Source organism: Pinus tabuliformis, chromosome Q (genome assembly GCF_031772625.1).
Source record: "Pinus tabuliformis cultivar Carrire ecotype Pingquan chromosome Q, CPIR1, whole genome shotgun sequence".
In the NCBI taxonomy this organism is placed as follows: domain Eukaryota; kingdom Viridiplantae; phylum Streptophyta; class Pinopsida; order Pinales; family Pinaceae; genus Pinus; species Pinus tabuliformis.
This window is the reverse complement of record NC_142296.1, coordinates 794,021,160-794,043,062: the sequence shown is the minus strand read 5'-3', so window position 1 is coordinate 794,043,062 and position 21,903 is coordinate 794,021,160. Positions and strand designations below refer to the sequence as shown.

Sequence of the window (21,903 nt, the reverse complement as noted above, 5' to 3'; positions counted from 1 at the left end):
AACATAGTTCAGAGGCATTTAGCTGCCACATCTCTTCTCAGAGATAAGCTACCATCGTCTGACTAGTTTATTTCCATTCTATATGTAAGCATCTTTCAATTATTTGATATTAATGAAATGAGGATTTATTTCTACTGCATATTTGTGTTTATGTTTATATTTATATTTCATTTCCTTCCTTCATAATTTTGGATCAAAATTGGAGGAATTAGCTTGCAAAGTCATTTTTACCAGTGGTACTAGAATGGAAAATTGGGGGTGAAAAAACTTTGAGAGCCATTTTGAGGACTTAAATGACTATTTTTTGTGGTTTGGAACTTACTATGGACCTAGATTCCATAATTTTACATTGATATCTTTCCAACAACACAAGAATTGCCCGAATCAGAGTTCATATGAAAAAGTTATGCTTCCTAGAAGTTGACCTATTATGATCGACCACCATAAAAGGGCTAGCCACGTGGGATAATGAAGTAGACGCTAGAAGGGTGGAGTTACAACTCATGTTGAGGGTTGAAGGGGTCAAATTTAACCCTTAGTTGGCTATCAAATTGTGTTATAACTAGGTCACTAGGAGGAACAAGGGTTTCATTCTATTTGCTTGCATTTTTTTACATAGTAGAATGGGATAGCTAAGTGTTGATAAATAAGAGTATAACATAGGGGTTTGCTTTTGTAACAATCCATGGGCCACAAATGTTAGGAAATTACATAGAGAGTGCCTTTGGTCAAATTTAATGCCTAGTTGGCTATCGCACTATGTTATAACTAGTTGAAAAGGGGTTCCATTCTTGTTGCTTGTAGTTTTTTCCATAGTAGAATATGGTAGCTAAGTGTGGATAGAGAAGATCATAATAGAGGGGGTTTGCGTTCTATAATAGCCCATGGGCCACAGATCTTACAAAACTCCATTGAGAGTGCCTTCTCCTTTGTACTTGCATAATTTCCTTCAGATGAAAGGCAGTAGAGCAACCACACCTTATTGCTGGGTTTTCTCTCGAAAGGGTTTCCTCGATCATATCTTAGTGTTTATTGTGATTAGTGTGTGTTAGTATTTCATTGCTATCTATTTCTTCCATTTTATCTATTGCATGTATAAGAAGAAAGACAATAATTAATAAATCCAAAAATCTAAGGAAAATTAATAGATTTCAGTCTATTTTTATTAGATATGTTGTGATGAACTATTCAGTGGAATATCCACAATAGTTTATAAATCAAGCTAAGAAAGCATCATGAAAACATTAATAATAGGGGGAGCAACCATAAAGCACACATGCATGTCTAAGTGACTTTAGAAATAGAGACTATAACTAGTGTATTACGAGGATACATCTAGTTAAAATTAAATATTACAAACCTGCAAATATATAACTAGCTTACTATTTTTTTTTTTTGGGAAGTTCAATTTATTGCACGTTGAATGCTCCTTACCTTTGAGATCATATGCTTTTCTTGAGCAAGTAAATGACATTTTAGTGAAGGTATACCCTTTTCAATAAATAAATGTTGGCTTTTGTTTATTATGAGATAAATGCTTTTTATCGTAATCATTGAGAAGTCCTTAGGGAATTCCTTTTAATGCTTATAAAGTTTCCGACTTGCGTGTTACTCAGGTAAAAGATACTATGGTTTGCTTTTTTCCTATGCAATTCTAGGCATAATCATCTGATTCGTGTTAGTGTTCGAATTCGACTTTAATGGAATTCAACAATTTTTTTTTGTAAAGATAAAATCAAATTCGATGATATTTTTACTATCATCACAACATCAACTATCAACTATACTGTTACGTATGGTAAGTTTAAAGTGAAGTACAAGAAGGCGCCAATGCTTTATGGGTCGTTTTTAAAGGGCTTCCGTGACATCTACGAAGGGTTTACACTTTCCCTTCCAAATTCCAGTCGAACCCACAAGGCGTCCTGCCTCAGGTTGTTTAGTGAATTTCAGTTTTGGCTTGAAAGTAACGGCGACTTGGGGAACTTCCAGCGACGACAAAGTCATGGCAACACTGAAAACTCTTAAGATCAAGACAGGCACCTGTAAGCGAGTTCTCAAAGAGCTCCATTCATATGAAAAAGAGGTTGACAGGGAAGCTGCAAAGACTGCTGACATGAAAGAGAAGGGTGCTGATCCATATGACCTTAAACAACAGGTACATAGTCTTGTGCTGGGCTTTTAGTGCTGCATATGCCATTTGTTGCGAAATTGTTGGATCCCATGTGGAGAGTTCCACCTTTCATTTGGCTTTTGTGGAGGTATTAAAACTGACGGCTGATGTAAAGGCACACATATAAACTTTTGGGTTATAATTGGGTAATGTGTGTTCTTCCATTACTACCTTCTTTTATAGGTGCGTGGTGATATTTATGTAAATATATTACATTGATCCATTTTACATTGATCATTAAGGGTCAATATACTGTAATGTCCTAGGGAGATTTTGTTTTGCCCCTAGGGCACTAATGCTGACTAGGGTTTTCCAAATAAATCAGAGAAGATTATGTAACAGCAGCACACATTCATATAACAGTGGATTTTCTTCTATGCAATGCACACATATAGAGATTTTTAACAGCAATATGGTTTTGTAACAAACATCATAAAAACAGGGCTGTCTGCCCAATGAACATCAACTTATACAACCAATAATCTCCCAATATAGTATTGTTTTGTAATGTCAGTAATTTATTCCACTGTAACTTATGCTAGTATTAACCACATCCTAGTGTTACTATACTAATTAATTCACTGTTCTGTTCTGAGCTAACTGCAACAGAAGTCTTCTTCTTCTTCTTGGTAGGTAGCAGCAGCCCTTAAATACCCGTGTAAGATGCCTTGCCTCCAAACCTTCACGTTAACCCTAGGCAGATAATCTTCGCTGCTTGACCCAGTCTTGGTGGCTGGACAGATGATAAAAACTTCGCTGGTCTGCTTTGGTGATGTGGACAAGAACCCTGATTTTTCCTTCAACAACTTCACTGTCACAAAGATGTTATCTTTCAATGATTCACTGGCGTGCCTATGCAATTCTCCTCAAGCTCTGTGGCCACTCAAAAAAACTCAAATGCATGTCTGCTGTTCACCTTAAAACCTTGTTAATCCACTTCAGACATGCCTTAAAACAGACTATTCTTGATCTATGTTAGTACCAAAAACGAGAAATGGGAACCGAAACGAGAAACGACAACAGGATGAGATGAGAAACGGGGTTTGGGAGTTTCACATTCAAGAAATAAGGAGAGAGAAAAATATACGAAAAGCATAAAACAAAGCATTCATCATCAACATTCATTGTTTACATAGGTAAAATTGTAATGATCACATTTAGCCTTAGTGGATTAGTGAAGGAAAATAGTATAATATTTCCTTTGCTATTACATTGAAAGTAGATCCAAACATTTGATACTATTTTCCTTTGCTATTACATTGAAAGTAGATCCAAACATTTAGTCAATTAATGATGTGAGAACACAAACAAACATTTATAAGAATAAGAGTTTTGCAATACTAACAATTACATGTATTCTTATAACTATATAGTATAAACATATCTCAAAAGCCACTTCTACTAAATTCTATGCAAAATGCAAATAAAACTAATAATCTAGATTTTCAGGCTCATTTTCCAGAATGGTTGTCGAACTTGAGCCAATTCTAAAGCCATTGCTTTGGTTAGTGGGCTATGTGTTGTTATAAAGTATGTCTTCAACATTGTCTTGCAACACCCAAGTCGAAGCTCAACATCTCCATCATTTTGTGAACCACCATATTTCCGTTGAGAAACCTAACTAGTTTCGGTCTTCATAATTGTTATTGTACTAATTTCAATATGTATCTTGTGTAACAAACCAAAAAAGAAAAAGTTATTATTACTAAAGCATGGGTTTCATGCTCATTATTGATGGTCTTCTAGGTAAAAGCATGTTCTTGCTTCTAGGGTTTGTTAGGTCTTAGGATTTATTGTCATGAGTCAATGGAGTCAACATCATGTTTATAAGGCCTTTTCGGGCAATTTGTAATTGTAAAAAGAATTGTTTTTGAGTCTAGAAAGCCCTGGAATCTCCAAGAGTACAAGTCGACCTAAAGGAGGGAATTTGACCACTTGAGAAGGCTATATAAAGGAGCAGTTTGACTTCATTTAAAACTCACTCACAAGTTCAATCTATCAAGAAAGGGTTCGATTTGTAGCTAGGAAGCAAGAAGAAGAAGAAGAGTGAAAGTCAAGAAGAAGCTGGAAGGACGAAATCTGTTGTTTCTGGGCTCTATCTCTCTCACATATGCGAAATGCTAGAGTTTCTGCGCTGCAAGAAGAGGCCGAAGTTGCAAGTCTGAGTTGTAGGAAATTGAAGTACAACATCTTGTAGCTGGAAGGAAGGATACTTGATCTATACCTCATCAACCTTAGGAGGAGCTATCTTGCTCCAAGAAGGTCTCAAGAGGAGGCTGATCTAGGGTTTCCTTGGAAGTTGCAAGACCGAAATTGTAGGGTTGAAGTTGCAAGTCGAGTACCAGTATTGTAGCTAGCAAGTCAAAGTTGCAGTGTGTAGTAGTTTGGTGTAGAATCAAGGAAGGACTTGAGGAAGGGCCGGCTTGGTACTAGGAGAAGGATTTGGTCTAGGGATTGGGTCTTTGTATTTCATTTGAAGCAGATTTTAAAAAGAGAAGAGTTTTCTGGGTTTTCCCCTTGGAGGGCTTTTGTTCGCTGAGAGCCTATATCCGTGTCCTCTTTCACAGTTATTGTTCTTGATAGTGTTTGATGAAAGACCTAACTAAAGAAGATAAATAAGATAACTAAAGATTCAAAAACACTATTAAGGTCAAGGAAAATAAGATATAATAGCTACCACTATTGATTTTCTAACAAATTCCACATCCTAGTGGGTCCTGACTCCTGATTGATACTCTAGTTGTTGTCGAGATAGAAGACATAGGTTTGAGTGTACAAACACCAAATCTTGTGCCTTTTGTGTGCCTAGTTGATTTTTCTTTGTTGAATGGATACAAGCATATTTACTCTAGTTTCTTTTATATGCAGATGAACTTGTCACCTAGAAAGGAAAATTAACATTATGCAAATAAAATCTAATAATGGATATTTGAAAACATGAAGGAAAAAATCCAAAATGGAAACAAAAATATAAAATACATTAAAAGTATTAGTTATTGAGCATACTTGTGAAAACAAATAAATAACCAACTAATGCAGTTAGTTTGTTAAAATTGGCAACTAGGGCCAAACTCCATGTGGGTCATTTTATTAACGGAAGCTGATATTTTTCTTGGATCCCTCTCATCGAGAGGTGTAGGATTGATCTAAATATCATCCGATTCCGATAAGTATTCATGGAGATATGAATTTATTTATGTTATGGGACAATTCGTCAAGGTCGGCGAGCAACCAAATAAACCCCACTTGTGTTCAACGTTTTAGTATAAATAGAGGTGGCCTTCAAGTCATTTCAACACACTTGGGATCTCTTCCTCTCTACTTGTCTTTGGGTTTTAGTAGGAGGAGAGGTCCTAAGCGATAACGCTGCCCTAATTCAGAGGGCAAAAGCGGGAACTGCAGGAATTGCCAGGAACTGCAGGAATTGCTCGGAACTGCCGGGAACTCTTGGGAACTGCCGGAACTGCAAGAATTGCCCGGAACTGCAAGAATTGCCCGGAATTGTCGAGAACTGCGGGAACTGTCGAAACTCTCGGGAACTGCTGGAACTCTCGGGAACTGTTGGGAATTGCCGGGAACTGCCGGAACTGTCTGGAATTGCCGGAATTCTCGGGAACTATCGGAACAGCCGGGAACTGTCGGAACAACCGGAACTGCCGGAACAGCCAGGAACTGTCGGAACTGTCGTGAACTGTCGAGAACTATCGTATTTGCTAGAATTGCCGGAACTGTCGGGAACTGCTGGAACTGCCGGGAACAGCCGGTACTGTCGGAACTGCGGGAACCGTCGGGAACTGTTGGGAACTGTTGGAAATAACCGGAACTGTCGTGAACAGTCGGAACTGCAAGAACTGCTAGAACTGTCGGAGCATCTGTCTCCGAAGGAGAGCAACATGCAAGGGACAACTAACTAACATTGGGATAGTTGTATGGTATTTAGCAGCAAATACACCAAGCATGCAATGTTACAACTAGCATGTAAGGGATAGCTAACATGCAACAACAAGCATGCTAGGGGCAACAAGCAAGCAAGGGACAACAAGCAAGCAAGGTGCAGCCAGAGCATGGGTCAGTATGGCAACATGGTGTAGCAATGGCACATAATGCAGTACAATGATGGGTACAGTCATGATTAATGAAGCGTGATGAGATGCAACATAGTGATGATGGGCGCAACATGGTGCAGCGCGGTGAGGTGCAACATGATGACGAAATGCAGCACAACAATAGGTGAAGGAGTCACCTTGGAGAACTAGTTGAAGCAACATGTCTTCAATTGATCTCATGTATCATCTTCTTAGAGATGATCTATGCTCTTATCTAGATAAGTCAAAGTGTTGACTTCTCTTGTAAACGTCTATCTCTCTCTCTCTGCTGAACTATTGAAGAACATATAAGAAGAATTGATCAAGGGTTTCCCCACATTGGGGTTTGTCCCTGGCTAACACCACATCTTGTGTCCTCTTGTCTTGGCTTGTCTTCTGCAATTTATGTTTATGTTCTATTTGCAGTTTACTTTAATGTTGATGTGATTGCTAAGCTGGAAAATATATTGAGCTAATTGAAAATTGAAGTAAATTGCTCTAAGCATAGAACATACCTAAAATTAACATGGTATCAGAGCTGAGGTGAAGACAATGCCCAAGCAAGAGTGAAAGAGCAATCACCGAAGACAATTGGGAAAGGACAAAAGGATCAGTGGATTCCTCATCCCTCTTCAAATTCACCGAGGGTGAAGTCGAAGCAGAGAATATTATCAGAATGGCGCAACGAAAGTTTCTGATGGCGTACCTAAAGATCACTTCATTGGGAAGTCCGGATCTAAGGGTGGAAGGAAAGACAGATGCCTTGGTTGCAATAAGTTCGACCATTATGTGAAGGAGTGTCTGAATGGCAGAGACACATCTCTTGATGAAGATAACAATCATTCCAAGGACATCTTCAATGATCAAAGGAATGACAGGTAATGTAGGTCATCAAGGAAATGGCCGACTCTTCAAAGAAAGCAAGGAATTCTAGATTCTTTGGGAATCTGGCTTATTGATTGTAGTGCTTCAAGGCACTTCATCGGATAGAAGGGTGCACTCCCTAATTTGGTAGAGATGGAAACAATCGTGGGATTATACTTGGAGCTGATGCCACCTATCCCGGAAAGGGTGTAGGGAATGTTAACCCTCAATTGAATGAGGGTAACTCGATTCATTTATAGAATCTCTTTTATGTACCTGATCGCAAGAAGAACCTAGTGTCCATTTCAGCAATGGAAGTCAAAGGTTACAGTGTGTTACTCATCGATGGAAAGGTACGTGTTTGAAAATAGAATTTTCAAAGATGTTTTTGAGTTCAGGGTTGTATCAAGTTGCAGGAAGTCCACTGGGGACCATGTCCATTGACATAGCATCGGAGGTCTGTGAGTCAAATGGTGACAGGGATGCCTGAATTCAAAAAGAGCATGAAAGTACATGTCTGAGATGTATCAAGGGAAAATCTTACAAGGTGACCATTCCCCTCATGTAGCAGGTCCACATGTTTGGAACAACATGAGGGGTTTGAGATTCATGATCAGGAATCTCAATTATGCAGGCGGAAGAAAGCCCTCTATGGCTTGAAGCAAAATTCCTCGGGTGTAGTATGAGAGGATTGATAGCTGTCAGATGAAGCTGAGATTCACTAAGAGTGAAGCCGATCCAAACCATTGTTTGAAGGTTGTGGATGATAAACCTCTCATACCAACACCTTCTGAGGACGACCTATTTCAAACAGGTGCAGACCCTCTCACTTGCAGAAGTAAGAGGGAGTTGGATGCCGAATGTGGAATGGTAAACTGCAAGCTCGTGAATACCTCGAGGATCTTAACTTTCAGAAGTTATATGGTGATGATGTCGGACTAGATTTGGGAAATGCCTTTGAGTTTCATAAACTCATTTGCATTGATGTTCTCGGTGAACTTTCGTCTGGACATATGTTTTGCAATTAGCATGGTGAGCTCATATTTGGTTGAGCCTCATTGGATTGGTGCCAAGAATCTTCTGAGATATCTTCAGGGCACAATCTCTCATGGATTGAGATACACTGCCGGAAATATGAAGCTACATGATTATTCGAATGCTGACTGGGTAGGTAGTGTGGAGGACCACTAGAGCACTTCTCAGCGCTGGTTCTCTTTGGGTTCTGCTTCGATATCATGGATGAGCAGGAAGCAGAAGTCGGTTGCTATAAGCATCGCTGAGACCGAATACATAGCTACGAGTATGATCTCGTATGAAGCTGCCTAGTTGTGGAAGCTCTTCAGTGAGCTGTTTGTACACATGATGAATACCACTATGATTCTTTTTGACAACTAGAGGGGGGATTCGATTATTGAGGAATCCCGTATTCGATGATTGTTCCAACAGATAGACATCAGATACTGCCTTATCTGGGATATGGTAAGTCGATGAGCGAGGAGGCTCCATCGCATTGAGACTGATGTACAGCTTGTAGACATTTTTTCAAAGCCTCGGGAAAGGTCAAATCTGTGACTTTCTCGAACGACTTGGAGTCGTTGAAAGACCTTCTTATAAGGGTCTTGCATGTTGCATGCATTGAGCTCTGGGAGCTCTGAGGGGCTTGGGGTACTTATTGGAGCAACATACAACCACAGGGCGACCCACCCTCCCCTGGTGGTGCGCTATGTACAGGATGATAGGTTCAACCTTCCCCTGTGATACCTCGTGGCGACTGTGGAACAGGATGATTAGTTCTCCTGTGGGCTGAGATGATTAGTTCTCCCATGGAAACTGTGGAACATGATGATTAGTTCTCTTGTGGGCCGGGATGATTAGTTCTCCCGTGGCAACTATGAAACAGGATGATTAGTTCTCCCGTGGCGACTGTGGGGCAGGATGATGTGTTCTCCTGTGGATAGGATGATTAGTTCTCTTGTCGAGGCATCCTACCCATACAGTCTGGGACTCATGGGAAGTACCTCTCACCTGATCAATAAGCAGGGAAATGGGGTTAGGGACCATAGTAGTACTATCAATGGATGCATCATTGTCTCTACCGTACTCCCTATGCTAGGATGACCTCTATTGATCTGGGATCAATGAAACTGATCTGGGATTAGTATGAGTGGTTTGAGACACTCTCTTGTGATATTGATCTGGGATCAATAAAACTGACTTCGGGTCAGTAAGAGTGATGTGACACACTCTCTTCAGATGAAACTGACTTCGGGTTAGTAGAGAATGGTATGAGACATTCTCGATCAATTTTTCTTCTTCCTGGTTCAGCAGAGCAAAGCAGAGCTCAGCAGAGCAGGGCAGAGATAGTACAGTCGAACATATGGATCAACGGATGGAGTTCTCCCTAGTTGAGAGGGAGTGTTAAAATTGGCAACTAGGGCCAAACTCCATGTGGGTTATCTTATTAATGGAAATTGATATTTTTCTTGGGTCTTTCTCATCGAGAGGTGTAGGATTGATCTAAAAATTATCCGATTCCAATAAGTATTCATGGATATATGAATTTATTTATGTTATGGGACAATTCGTCAAGGTCGGCGAGCAACCAAATAAACCCCATTTGTGCTCAACGTTTTAGTATAAATAGAGGTGGCCTTCAAGTAATTTCAACACACTTGGGATCTCTTCCTCTCTACTTGTCTTTGGGTTTTAGTAGGAGGAGAGATCCTAATTGTTAACACTGCCCTAATCCAGAGGGCAGAAGTCGGAACTGCCGGGAACTGTCGGAACTGCTGGGAACTGCTGGAACTGTTGGAACTGTCGGGAACAGCCGGATCTGTCGGAATTGTCGGGAACTGTGAGAACTGTCGGGAATTGCGGGAACAGCTGGGAACAACCAGAACTGCCGGGAACGACTGGGAACTGCGAGAACAACCGGGAATTGCCGAAGCATCTGTCTCCGAGGGAGAGCAGCATGCAAGGGACAACTAACTAACATTGGGAAAGTTGTATGGTACTTAGTAGCAAATACACCAAGCATGCAATGTTACAGCTAGCATGCAAGGGACAACTAACATGCAACAAGAAGCATGCTAAGGACAACAAGCATGCTAAGGACAACAAGCAAGCAAGGGACAACAAGCAAGCAAGGTGCAGCCACATCATAGGTCAGTACAACAACATGGTGTAGCAATGGCACATAATGCAGTACAGTGGTGGGTACAGTCATGATTAATGAAGCGTGATGAGATGCAGCATAGTGATGTGGGTGCAACATGGTGCAGCGCGGTGAGGTGTAGCATGATGACGAAATGCAGCACAATGATAGGTGAAGGAGTCACCTTGGAGAATCAATTGAAGCAACATGTCTTCAACTGATCTCATGTATCATCTTCTTAGAGATGATCTATGCGCTTATCTAGATAAGTCAAAGTGTTGACCTCTGTTGTAAATGTACTATCTCTCTCTTTGCTGAACTATTGAAGAACATATAAGAAGAATTGATCAAGGGTTTCCCCACATTGGGGTTTGTCCCTGGCTAGTGCCACATCTTGTGTCCTTTTGTCTTGGCTTGTCTTCTGCGATTTATGTTTATGTTATATCTGTAGTTTACTTTAATGTTGATGTGATTGCTAATTTAGAAAAGATATTGAGTTAACCGTGAAAATTGAAATAAATTGCTTTAAGCATAGAACATACCTAAAATTAACAGAGTTCCTGTGTCATAATGCATCTAGAAATCTAAAGGTCTAAGATGTTCTTTGTTACATGCATAATTTTGATCTGCAAAGTGATCCTCAGATTTCAAGTACTTTCCCAGCTCAAGACGTAAAGTAGTGTGATCATGACGATAATAACACCTACTTATAAAGGTGTTCCAATTCTGCGTCACCTCCATATTTGAAGATGGTTTATTGTGAAATCATTTAGGGTTGAGTAGGAATGAAATTGAATGAAGAGGGCAATGAAGCATTTTCGACCTTCTAAGATTAAGATCCCACACCTCATTTCTAGTGCCCCTATTGATTTTAGAATTTTAAACCTATGGCTATATTATTGCTATGCAGCTCATGGTAATTTTAAACTCTCAAAGTAAAAAGATAAAATGAAAGATAAAGGTTTATTTAAATTTTTAACATTACCATGAAATGACTCAGGATGTTTGAGAGTGGTTCCGACCTTATTGGATTTCATATGCAGAAAGTAGATTTTTAGATCTCACTCAAAATCCATTCGACTTAACAGTTTTTTAGGATTTAGGGATTGGGGGGATTTCAATGTTTAAATTGGATTTTTTCATGTATGAGGGTATCAAACTAGCATTTAATCAAAGAGCACCAATCCCTCTTTGTACCTTGATGTTAGTGGCATTGATTGTTGAACTCCTCTATCATGATCCTACTAAAAATGTACCCATCACTCAAACAAAATCTTGAATTGACATGGGGAGCATTTTTTATCTTATTTTAATGTTTAGAGGGTGATATTGATGATGATCCCAATATAGGCAAAGATTTTGATGATAAGTAGGTATTTGTTGGAGCATGGTTTTTTTTGGATGCTATAGGCCATCTAGGTCTTGTTTTATGATGTATTTTCGGTTCAAAGATGGATTGCACTCGGTGTTATTTTGGTTATGTGAACCCTTACATGCTCTACAAATGAAAACTTTTGCTTATTTGTATATAAAATGGTTTGGATTCATTTGGATGCACATGAATATATGTGGTTTTATTTAAAATCTGAATATTCTATGTGTTTTTGGTTGACTAGTTTTTTGGTCCAGTTTTTTTACCAATTCTGGTCCGGTTCTGACAGGTTCCCGGTTCCGGTGGTCTACCTGTTTGATGACTGGCCTGGTTCTGATAACATTGGTGTGAGCCCCCCTGTGGTTATTACATTTACCTTGGATCTCATTCTTTGTGATATTTCTTGACTCAAAATTTACAAAGTTTATGTTGCTTATGTTGCTTTGTTGTGTCCTTGTTTCACATTTTGCCAATAGATTTGGACAATGTTTAGTTGCATGACCTGTGGTCTTGTAGTGGTTGTATTGAACTTTTCTTGGTTGTGGACAAGTCCTAGAGATACGACCTATCCCATCATATTTATAAAACATCTTATAGGACCTGTTTGTTTGCCACCTTGTCCTCCATAGTAGCTTCCTTCATATCCCCCCTGATAGCCTTGACCATGCTCCACTTGGTCTCCTCCTTTACTGAGGTCTTAGAGCCACTCTAAAGGAATTTTGCTCAAAACACTCTGCAAGTGCTTGCAAAGCACAATAGTTTTCCATTTTGTGGGTATTTGTTTGACAAAAGTCACAGAACATTGTCATAGGGGCAGAAGTTTACTTTTGTAGCATCGAGCAAAGCTATGGGGGATTTTCATATGCTATGCACATCTCACAATATTCATTGGATGGATTACCCAAAAACCTAATGGTAGGCGGGGTCAGGTTAGGAGTTGCAAGTTCGGTTGTTAGTGAGGGGCAGTCATTAGTAGTATGTTGTTAATCTTGCACACACTGCATTGAACTTTCTCTCTCCCCACCTTTGTTTTATTCGTCTCCTAGATCTGTTTTGTCAAGATGAACAGTTGGGAGTGGAAGTCTACAAGTTCAAGAGTTGTGCTGATTGAGGGTATAGCCACAATGTTTGTTTCAGTAGTCCTAGTATACCATTCATGGACTCAGTCTTCATATTTTGGGCCAATGCTTTCTGTTGCGTGGCCCACTTTTGTTCCGTAAGTGACCCTTTGGTTAAGGGCAAGAGACGTGAATGAACTATTGTTTGTGTTGGGTTTTCGAATAGGATAAGATAGTTCACTGACCAGGTCATGAAATCACTAATCAGACTCCTAGAGTAGGTTGTGGAATCATTGATTGTACTCCTAAGCACTCTTACCAATTCTCTGTTTGATATCTGTCAGTTCAGGCAAAATTTATTGTTTTGAGTTAGGAATTTGGTTTCAGCTATAAATCCCGCCTTTACCTTGTCTAGGGTTTTCATAGTACTTTGGGGATTGGTCTGCACAAATTTCATGTACCATTAAAGATCTCTCCCCTGCAATGGGTTTGGATTCTGGAACTTTACCAACATAGCATTTAGAGCAGTGGTACTCTTTGCCTTCCATATCAATTCACATAGGAACCAGTTTTGTTCTACATCACGATTGCTCCAGCCATACTACTGGTTTGATTGTTCACAGGAATAAAACCTTGTAGGCCTGGTTGACTGACCAGAGTGGCCCCGCCACTCAAATTAGAATAAAAACCCATAATTGCATTTCCACTAACACCTCTATTTCCCACTGAACTTGGTTGTCCACCACAACCTTTCCATTAACTATTATCAAGTGGTGCAGTGTTGTCAAACTCTTTTCAGACTCCCAAGTCTTGTTGAGTCACCATTGAAAAGAGTAACTCCTAGAGACTCTTCTTTCTTTCTCCCCACTTGCCAAACTCCTCTGTAACTCTCTAGACTCTAGAACTGGCTAGAACATATTTTGAGTATTTTCTCTTTGTGGAGTCTGAAAGAGTCTGAAAAGAGTTTGGCAAGTCTTCCTAAGTCACATGCCAGCCAAGTCTTAAAAGAGCCTTGAGTCTGATAACATTTAAGGTGGTTCTTCCAAATCAAAGCGGAAGAAAACCTAGCAGTTGTTGTTTCAAAATGCACAGGAAGTGATGATTGTTGTCTCAGCTACTTCTCTTTCAAACAGTTGGAACACACTGGCAAGTGTCTCCCCATCTTGCAGTTGGATGATCATGTCCTCTCCTGTTGGCCGATCAAAATTATCTTTCAATGCAATCTCCTCTTGCACTGTCTCTGATCCACTAGTTTGAAAAATTGAATACATTTGCCTATCTGCTCTACTTCCCCTATTGTTCTCTCCACCTATTTGGAAATCTCGTTTCTCTCCATCCTCATTCTGGACTTTCTTCTGCTACGAACCCATGTTATCTTAAATCACTGATCAACCTTCTCTTCACTTTTCTGCATTTGCTCTAACTTCTGCTCTCTTTTCTTCATTGATATCTCGGTGAATATCTCATATCTTTCTTAGCCACCACTTTTCTGTTATTAAATCCTGCTTTAAATGGTTGCTTGAGCTTGTACCTCCTCCATGGTGCCTTCAACCTTTAACTATTGGTTCCATCTTAGGTCACCCTCATGTGTGAGTGTTTACACTACCGAAAGGGCATATAGTCCCCCCCAAACACATCTTCACCCAAGTTGCAATTTCCTTTACTAGCCTCCTGCAAGCTCCCTTCTTGAATTGTTCTTTTGCTTATGTAAAACATTGGTTGAACTCAATTGCAAATTCAACAATATAGCATTCTATCATTCTCTTAACCCAAAAGTCGACAGCACTTCAACTTCTTGAACAAATCTTTGGAATGCAATGAACTTTGTTTTGAACTTTCCATTGGACCTCCCTTCTTTTTCAACTAGTTTGCTGATTCTCCCCCACTCTACCTAGACATTCAAACAATACCTTTGGAAATTCTACTTAGGAAGTTTCATAATTTCATAGTTATTGTGGTCATTGTGTAGCAAAATGGATTGGCAGCTAGTGTTGTACTTGCTCCACAAAGAGGTCAACCTGTCTAAACCACCAGTGTTCCACATAACTTTGGGTTAATGTAACAGTCATACTGTTAAAATGCGACACCCATCATGATAGGGCCCTGGCAATGGAACTATTTGTTGTCTCAATTAGAGACCTAGGTTTGCATCAGTGTGCAACAAAGTGTCTACTACAGTCTAGGTGCTGGCGTTTTCAATCCTTGGAGAGTGGAAGGTCTCATCTGAAGTGCTGTGTTGATAGGTAAAGGAATATGCGGGGATGAAACAACGTGACTAATGCAACCATATCCCATCCTGATAACTATACTAAAAACTAGTTACTATTGCATGCCTCTTAACATTAGATTGCATTCACCTTCTATACATTCAACTATTGGACATTACCATCCAGATCATCATTCATCTATATTTAAGTATGCAACATTTGTGCAATCAGAAGCCAGTTGACATGATAGATAAAGAACAGAAGTAAAAGACATCATCACCATACAATATAAATGCAAATAGAAATTGAATGGTGGGCCTCATTTGATTAACCTCAGCGTGGTCCAATACATCATTACATAACAGTATTTCATTCTCCAGGATGCATCGGTACTATTATACTATATATCCAAAATATGACCCAATATCTAGCATCCATTATCCCACCAGTATATAACTAATATCCAACTAAAATCCAACCCTCAAATAGGCCAATGCCTTTACATTTTCTACAGCGATGGCTGGAAGTAAGAGGACTCTTTCAAACTCAGAAACATCAGTTTTTTTTTTAGTTCCTACTGAACCAGTTGATCTCTTTTCTAGTGTTTTTCAAGTGCCTTCAATCTTCTGCTGCTTTGCTCTTTAATCACCTGAAGTTGCCCTTTATATCCTGGTTTCTGTCTTCTACTATCTCTGATTACTGGCTAATGGCCTTCATTCAGGTGGTGCAACTTGTATCTCTCTGCCTACTTATTGGTGTCACTCTGTCCATTAAAACAAGGGTTGGACAACAATGTTTTAAGTTTTTAACTTTCATGATATTATCGGTATATGGTACAATGTTGTGAGGCATATTCTGGTGAGAAATCATCTTGCTAGGATTGAACATAAGCAGTGGCTGTTGCTATCATCCAGGATTCTTTTAGCAGTACTCCATGGGCTATATAGTTGTTGTTTATTTATTTTATATAGATGTATGCTAGTTATGTTTACATTTTATGTTATTCAGTCGACACATGTTAGTCCATTGATAATTGTCCTTCAATTACATAAGAGGTTTTAAATAAAGACCTGTAGTCTTAATTAATGTTGTCAGACACTGGCTCTTTAAAGACTCTGCTCGCCAGATTCTGGCTCTTTCAAGGTTCTTCCGCCCTGTGACTCGATAAGACTAGCTAGACTCTTTTCAGACACTTCTAGACTTAGCAAAGAGAAAAAATACTTAAAATTAAAAATATGCTCTGGCAAGTTTCAGAAGAATCTGGCATGTGGGGAGTATGACAGAAGAGTCTCAGCGAGACTCTGGAGTCTGAAAAGAGCCTGACAACACTGGTCCTAATTGCACCAATAGAAGTGAGGTGTTTTACAACCAGGGATTAGGGGAGATCCCTGTGTGTGTGCATGCGTGTGTGTTTTCATGCATGTATAACACTACTAAAATCATAAATGAAATGAAAAAAGAGCCTATGAATTTTTTATTCACCTTAACCTAGAAAAAATGTATTTTTGATCTTATGCTTTTCCAAGGAAAAACCTCGCAGGGAGACCCTCGAGCACTTGCTTGCATTTTATGGATAGTACCCAGAATCCAATGTAAACTGGTTGACACTGTATTCAGGACCTGAACTGTTAGGGACATCAAGTGAGGCATTGAACAGAGGTAGCCACCCAGGGAATCAACCCTGAGATCTCCTACGTGAAGCTTAGAGTACTCAATCACTTGAGCTAGCCCACTGGGCTAGTTGATTTTATTAGAGTACTCAATCACTCGAGCAAGTTCACTGGGTGGGCTAATTGATCTTATTTATCCCTACATTTGAACAACAATATAGTATAAACTAGTATAGAATCTAGATTCATCTTAACCTTGGATCTTTAACACATGGAGAGGGATCAAATAAGGTGAGGTGCAAACCCGTATAGTATCTAACAGTGCAAAAAGATTGAGGTTTACACCTTGAGTTTTTTGATGCCTCTTGGTTCTTAATAGAGCTGGGGTTATGATGGATCCATATACTGTAATATTTTTTTCGATAATCTGAATGTATGAATCTGAATCTGTTTGTCATGTTGTTTCTCCTGCATTCCCTCTGCAAGTTTTGTGTATTTGCATTGTTAAACGGTTCTTTATGTGGCTTCTGATATTGCTTATAGCATTCTTCAACATCAGTGCAATGAAGTGAATCAAACTCGCATATTTATCTTTAGTACAGGAAGAACTGATAAAACAATGACTTCACCCTTCACGTCAGTGGGATAGTCTGCCTTTCAGTACATTGAACAATTCATTGCTATGCCATAATATTGATGTTCATGATCAAGATGAGATTTTGTGGATGATTCAAGGTCAACAGGTAGCCTACATGTGTGGATTGAATGTTTCCTTCAATCCCATTTTGGATGGCGTAGAATGTGACATCATTCCAATGGATTGTTGTGTTTTTCTATTTGTCAAATCATCATCGTCACCATGATATTTAAGTTCAAATAAATATTATAAGTTCAACTTCTCTTTTTCAAGCAATTTGGAACTCTTTATCACAAGTCAACAAATCACCTTGTTTATGTTTTCTTTGAGATCAAAATCAATAAAGACCTGCTAATCCATCATTTGACTTGTCCAGCCAATCGACGTCTCTATCATTAATAAATAAATCAACTGGTTCAGGAACCTCTCTAGATCTCTATAAATGACATCTTTATCCAGATTACACGGGGCCATGAATAACACATCCTCCCGGCTCTAGTGCATATGCTCCAGGCCAAGACACTGGTTTGGAGAAAAGCATGTTGCCACTCAAGCAGGGATGAAATGATAAGGACAAAGTGATAATTTTAAATTTATTTTTTAATATTACGTGTTAATCACTTCGACATTGTATGCTAATCATGTTGACATTTTATGTTAATCATTTAGCACATTTTTGTGCTCCCATATATTTAGTATAATTTTTTTATTCCATTCATATTTGTCCTTCAGCCAGGTAAGATATTGTCCACTAATAAGAATATCTAGTCCTAGTTGCACTGAGAGAAGTGAGGTGCTCTACATTCTGGGGTTGGGGGAGATCCCTGTGTGTGTTGCGTGCATGTGTGCACATGTATAATGCTAATAAAATTAAATGAATAAAAGGGCTGACTTTTTATTTTCTTAATTATCTTAACCTAAAAACAAGCAGCTGCATTATTGATCTTATTAATTAAAATATATAAACAACTGTGAACTAGTACAGGCCCATCCTGACCTTGGATCTATTACACATGGAGAGGGATTAAATAAGGTCCATTTGGCTGTGGTTTAGTGGTTGAGACTAGGCGTCTCCGTGCTAAAGACCCAGGTTCAATCCCCAGTGGGCATAGAGTCCTGGAAATTAAGTCATGGGTCTAGTTTGAGGATAATATGCAGCATTCATTAAAGAAATAATTAAATTTGTGCATGGAGACTTGTAATAAATTATAAAATAAATTTTTGAATTTTTTGAGTGTCTTATTAATCCATGAAAAAAATAATAGGGCAATGGTTTGGTAAATCATATCGTGTACATAAAAGTTGGAGAACTTGGTCTGGCTTGATATTGTGTTTCTAGTTATTGTGGTTAAAAAGAACAGATTTCCCGATGCAAGCCAGCACTGAGATTGTGTTGTTGTTTGTTCTGTGTGTTGGCTCTAGATTGTTTTGTCTTAGTAAGTTTCTGAATTTTTTGAATGACTAATTTATCAGCCCATGTAAAAATTCACAGGGTAATGGTTTGGTAAATCTATCTTAAAATCGGCTGGAATTTGATATGTCTGCTTTCATATTACATTGCCTACCCTCATTTAGTCTATTTTAACAGATTTTATATCACTGAGTAGGCTTTCATTCTGTGGCTTAGGAGAATGTACTAGCAGAATCAAGGATGATGCTTCCTGATTGTCGGAAACGCCTTGAAGCTGCCCTTATTGACTTGCAGGGAATGCTGGTATGATTCAGTGCCCTTCTCTCTTTAAAGGAAGAAAAGATGCTCAGGCAGGTTCAGAAAACATTTTAAGCTTCATTTTGAATCATAAAGATATACTTTTACTGTTAAAAACACTTCTTAAAAATAGAGAATGAAAGTACATTTTTTGTCTCAATGCAGGCAGAGCTAGAGCAGTCAGGTCAGGAAGGCGATGAGATTCGTGAAGCCAAAACTGTAGTGAAAGATGTAGAAGCTTTGTTTGAGACTCCCGCATCATGAGGGCACTCAGTTTTTCTTTGAAAATAACGTACTGTATACAAAGTCGCTCTTAGAACTTTTACTGATTCTTGGAGCTCTGTTTGAGAACATAGCATTACTATGCCTTGCTGTTTGCTTGAAAACACTGCCTTCGAGCTTCTTTTTAGATGTTTACACTAAATCCCTCAAAAGAGCTATCGTGACTCTCTTGGTTGTTTAGGATGTGTGTTTTGACAATGTGGTGCATGATATCTATATCATCTGTTTCAGAAGTTCAACTACGGAGTACGGACTGCAAATGCTGATGTTTATCCTTAATAAGCCCATTGCTGAATTGTTTACTTGTGTTTTCTATGTTTTTCATTATTGCAGCTGAAATTGTAAATATATTTCCTGACTTACATTGACTGATGACAGAGTTTCCCATATTAGATTCAGGTTTAATGCACAATTTGAGATGAGGCATTGCCACATTAATGACCCAGGTTCAAACTCTGCGACCTTGGCAGGCATAAAAGCCTAGATTCAAATGCAGAATCAATTTAATGAAAACCTTACGTGTTTGTGTAGTCATGTATAGCAATTCCTTGAAGCCTAAGTTGTATTTCTACAAACAAAATCTAAATGTTGCTTGATGGGTTATGCTTATAATTATTCTTATAGTTTCTGCGACCTATTTTAGGCAATTTATATGTGAAATATAAGCCATCATGCTATAACACAAAAGCCTTTATTAAACACGGGCTGGCAGTCGCTTAGTCCATGCTTTTCTATGTGATGAGTTGAATAATAAACGGGTGCTGTAACTTTGACATTATATGAAATAAAAATTTGAATATGAACTCTGTAGATTCATGTAGTTTAAACCTGTCTTTGCATTTTTGTTTGTAAATAAAAAAACATATCAATTTATACCTTCAATGTTATCACTGTTGATATCGTGTAATTGACACACCGTGGCCATATATATATATATTTGGTTTGGCTGGTGAGACATCCACGGGATTGAACTTTCGATCAACTTTTGGGGGATTGAACTTTTGATCAACTTTTGATCACTTGGATACACAAGGGCATGACAACATAATTTTTGCCAATTGTGCTACCACCCGTGGTGTGGCCATATATTATATAAAGGAACACTTTCTTATTGTATTCATATTTTCTGGTGATATTTTCAAAACAAAAGAAACTAGGCCTTTAATTGTTGACTTGTTGTAATGTAAATTGTCAAAATTTTGGCAGATTGCACGGCGATGTGTTTGACAACGTTCCTCTTTTAGCTGTGGGTGTAATGTCGTCTATCGATATCAAAGATAAAGTTTGGTAGAGTTGAGGTTATATCAAAACTAATGGAGTGTGAGGTGTCGTAATCAGGATGAAGATAATGAGTTGGTAAATTGGAGGGATTGAAGTTGAAAATGTCTAGCAAAGGTAGTGACAAATATAAAATGCACCATTGCACAACATAAGTGTGCCATTAAGAATGATGTTAGCATGATTTCAAAATAATCCTCAATGGTAGGACAATCAGTAAGAAATTCACTCTATTCAATGGAGCTTTGAAAGTATGGATACGAACAACTCCAAAAATATAGTGAGTTGAAGTTCTAAATCAATGTCAACAATAAAATTGAAAATTGAATATAATATTATATCAATTGAATCTCAAAGAATGACAACTACCGAATTCCAATGCAAAACTATATCTTCAACACTAGAAAGTCTAGGTTCTAGAATAGATATAGTGTGTGCTCTCTTGAAAGATGTTTTGCGTTATAGTCTTCACTCCATGTGCAAAGTGTTCAGTTGTGGAAATTTTATGTGTTAAGGTCTCCATTAAAGGCCAAAGGCTTGGTTGCGACCAAAGTGTTATGTTATCAGACCAAGATCCATGTTTTGTGTATTTTTCCTTGTTTGGAACTAAGAAGCTATGGTGTAGGATCATTGTTGGTATATGCTATTTGTTTTTGGTTGGACATAAGAGGCCATATTTTCTTCTATGTAAGGGGCTATGGTGCATTTTTTAATCCTTGGTCGAATGCAAAAGGCTATGGTTTGTTCTTTTTTGAACATTAGAGGGTACTGCCGTTTGGAACTAAGCAGCTATAGTGCAGGATCATTGTTGGTCTATGCTATTTGTTTATGATTGGACATAAGAGGGCATATTTTCTTCATTTTTTATCCTCGGTTGAAAGCAAGAGGCCATAGTGCATTTTTTATCCTCGGTCAAATGCAAGAGGCTATGGTTTGTGTTATTTTTTGAACATTAAAGGGTACTGCTAGTGGTGGCAAGTGATAGGCAACTGTTTTGTATTTGAATGTGCCAAGACATCATTAGTTAGAAAGTTGTGGATATAGCAATGAGATTGAGTTAGATGTGCTATCTTGGTGAGATGCCATTGGATTCTTGACGTTATTACAATTCAACTATGGGAGGTTATGCAAGAAATCAATGAGAAGACTTGCAATGTACTACTTTTGTTGATTGTAACAGGACTAGAAATTACTTTGGTTTGCTAGATTATGATAGCCTATAGGTAATTAAAATCTAGGAGTTGGGGCTTTCAATGCCTCCAATTTTGGAGAATGACTCATTGCTTTTTTAATAATAATGGTTAAGATTTTTTAGATTAAAAGGCGATGACATTCTCTGTATTACAGGAAAGTTATTAGGGCATAGAAACTTCATCTAGTAGACTGTAGAATTGATCCCCCTTGTTAGGGAGGAATTTAACCCAACTATTATAAACTTTTCTCCTTGACATCTTTCTTTTCCAATAAGATAGGAATAG

General features: G+C 38.5%; 1 protein-coding gene across 1 annotated transcript; it reads left to right on the top strand.

Annotated features, from left to right (window-relative positions):
* The first annotated feature begins 1,786 nt into the window (after positions 1–1,786).
* LOC149221869 (tubulin-folding cofactor A-like) lies at positions 1,787–19,449 on the top strand. The gene is made up of 3 exons (XM_089385257.1): positions 1,787–2,155; positions 18,785–18,871; positions 19,031–19,449. The coding sequence occupies exons 1-3, from the start codon at positions 2,003–2,005 to the stop codon at positions 19,127–19,129; spliced, it is 339 nt and encodes a 112-aa protein (XP_089241383.1). The 5' UTR covers positions 1,787–2,002; the 3' UTR covers positions 19,130–19,449.
* Positions 19,450–21,903: the final 2,454 nt, after the last annotated feature.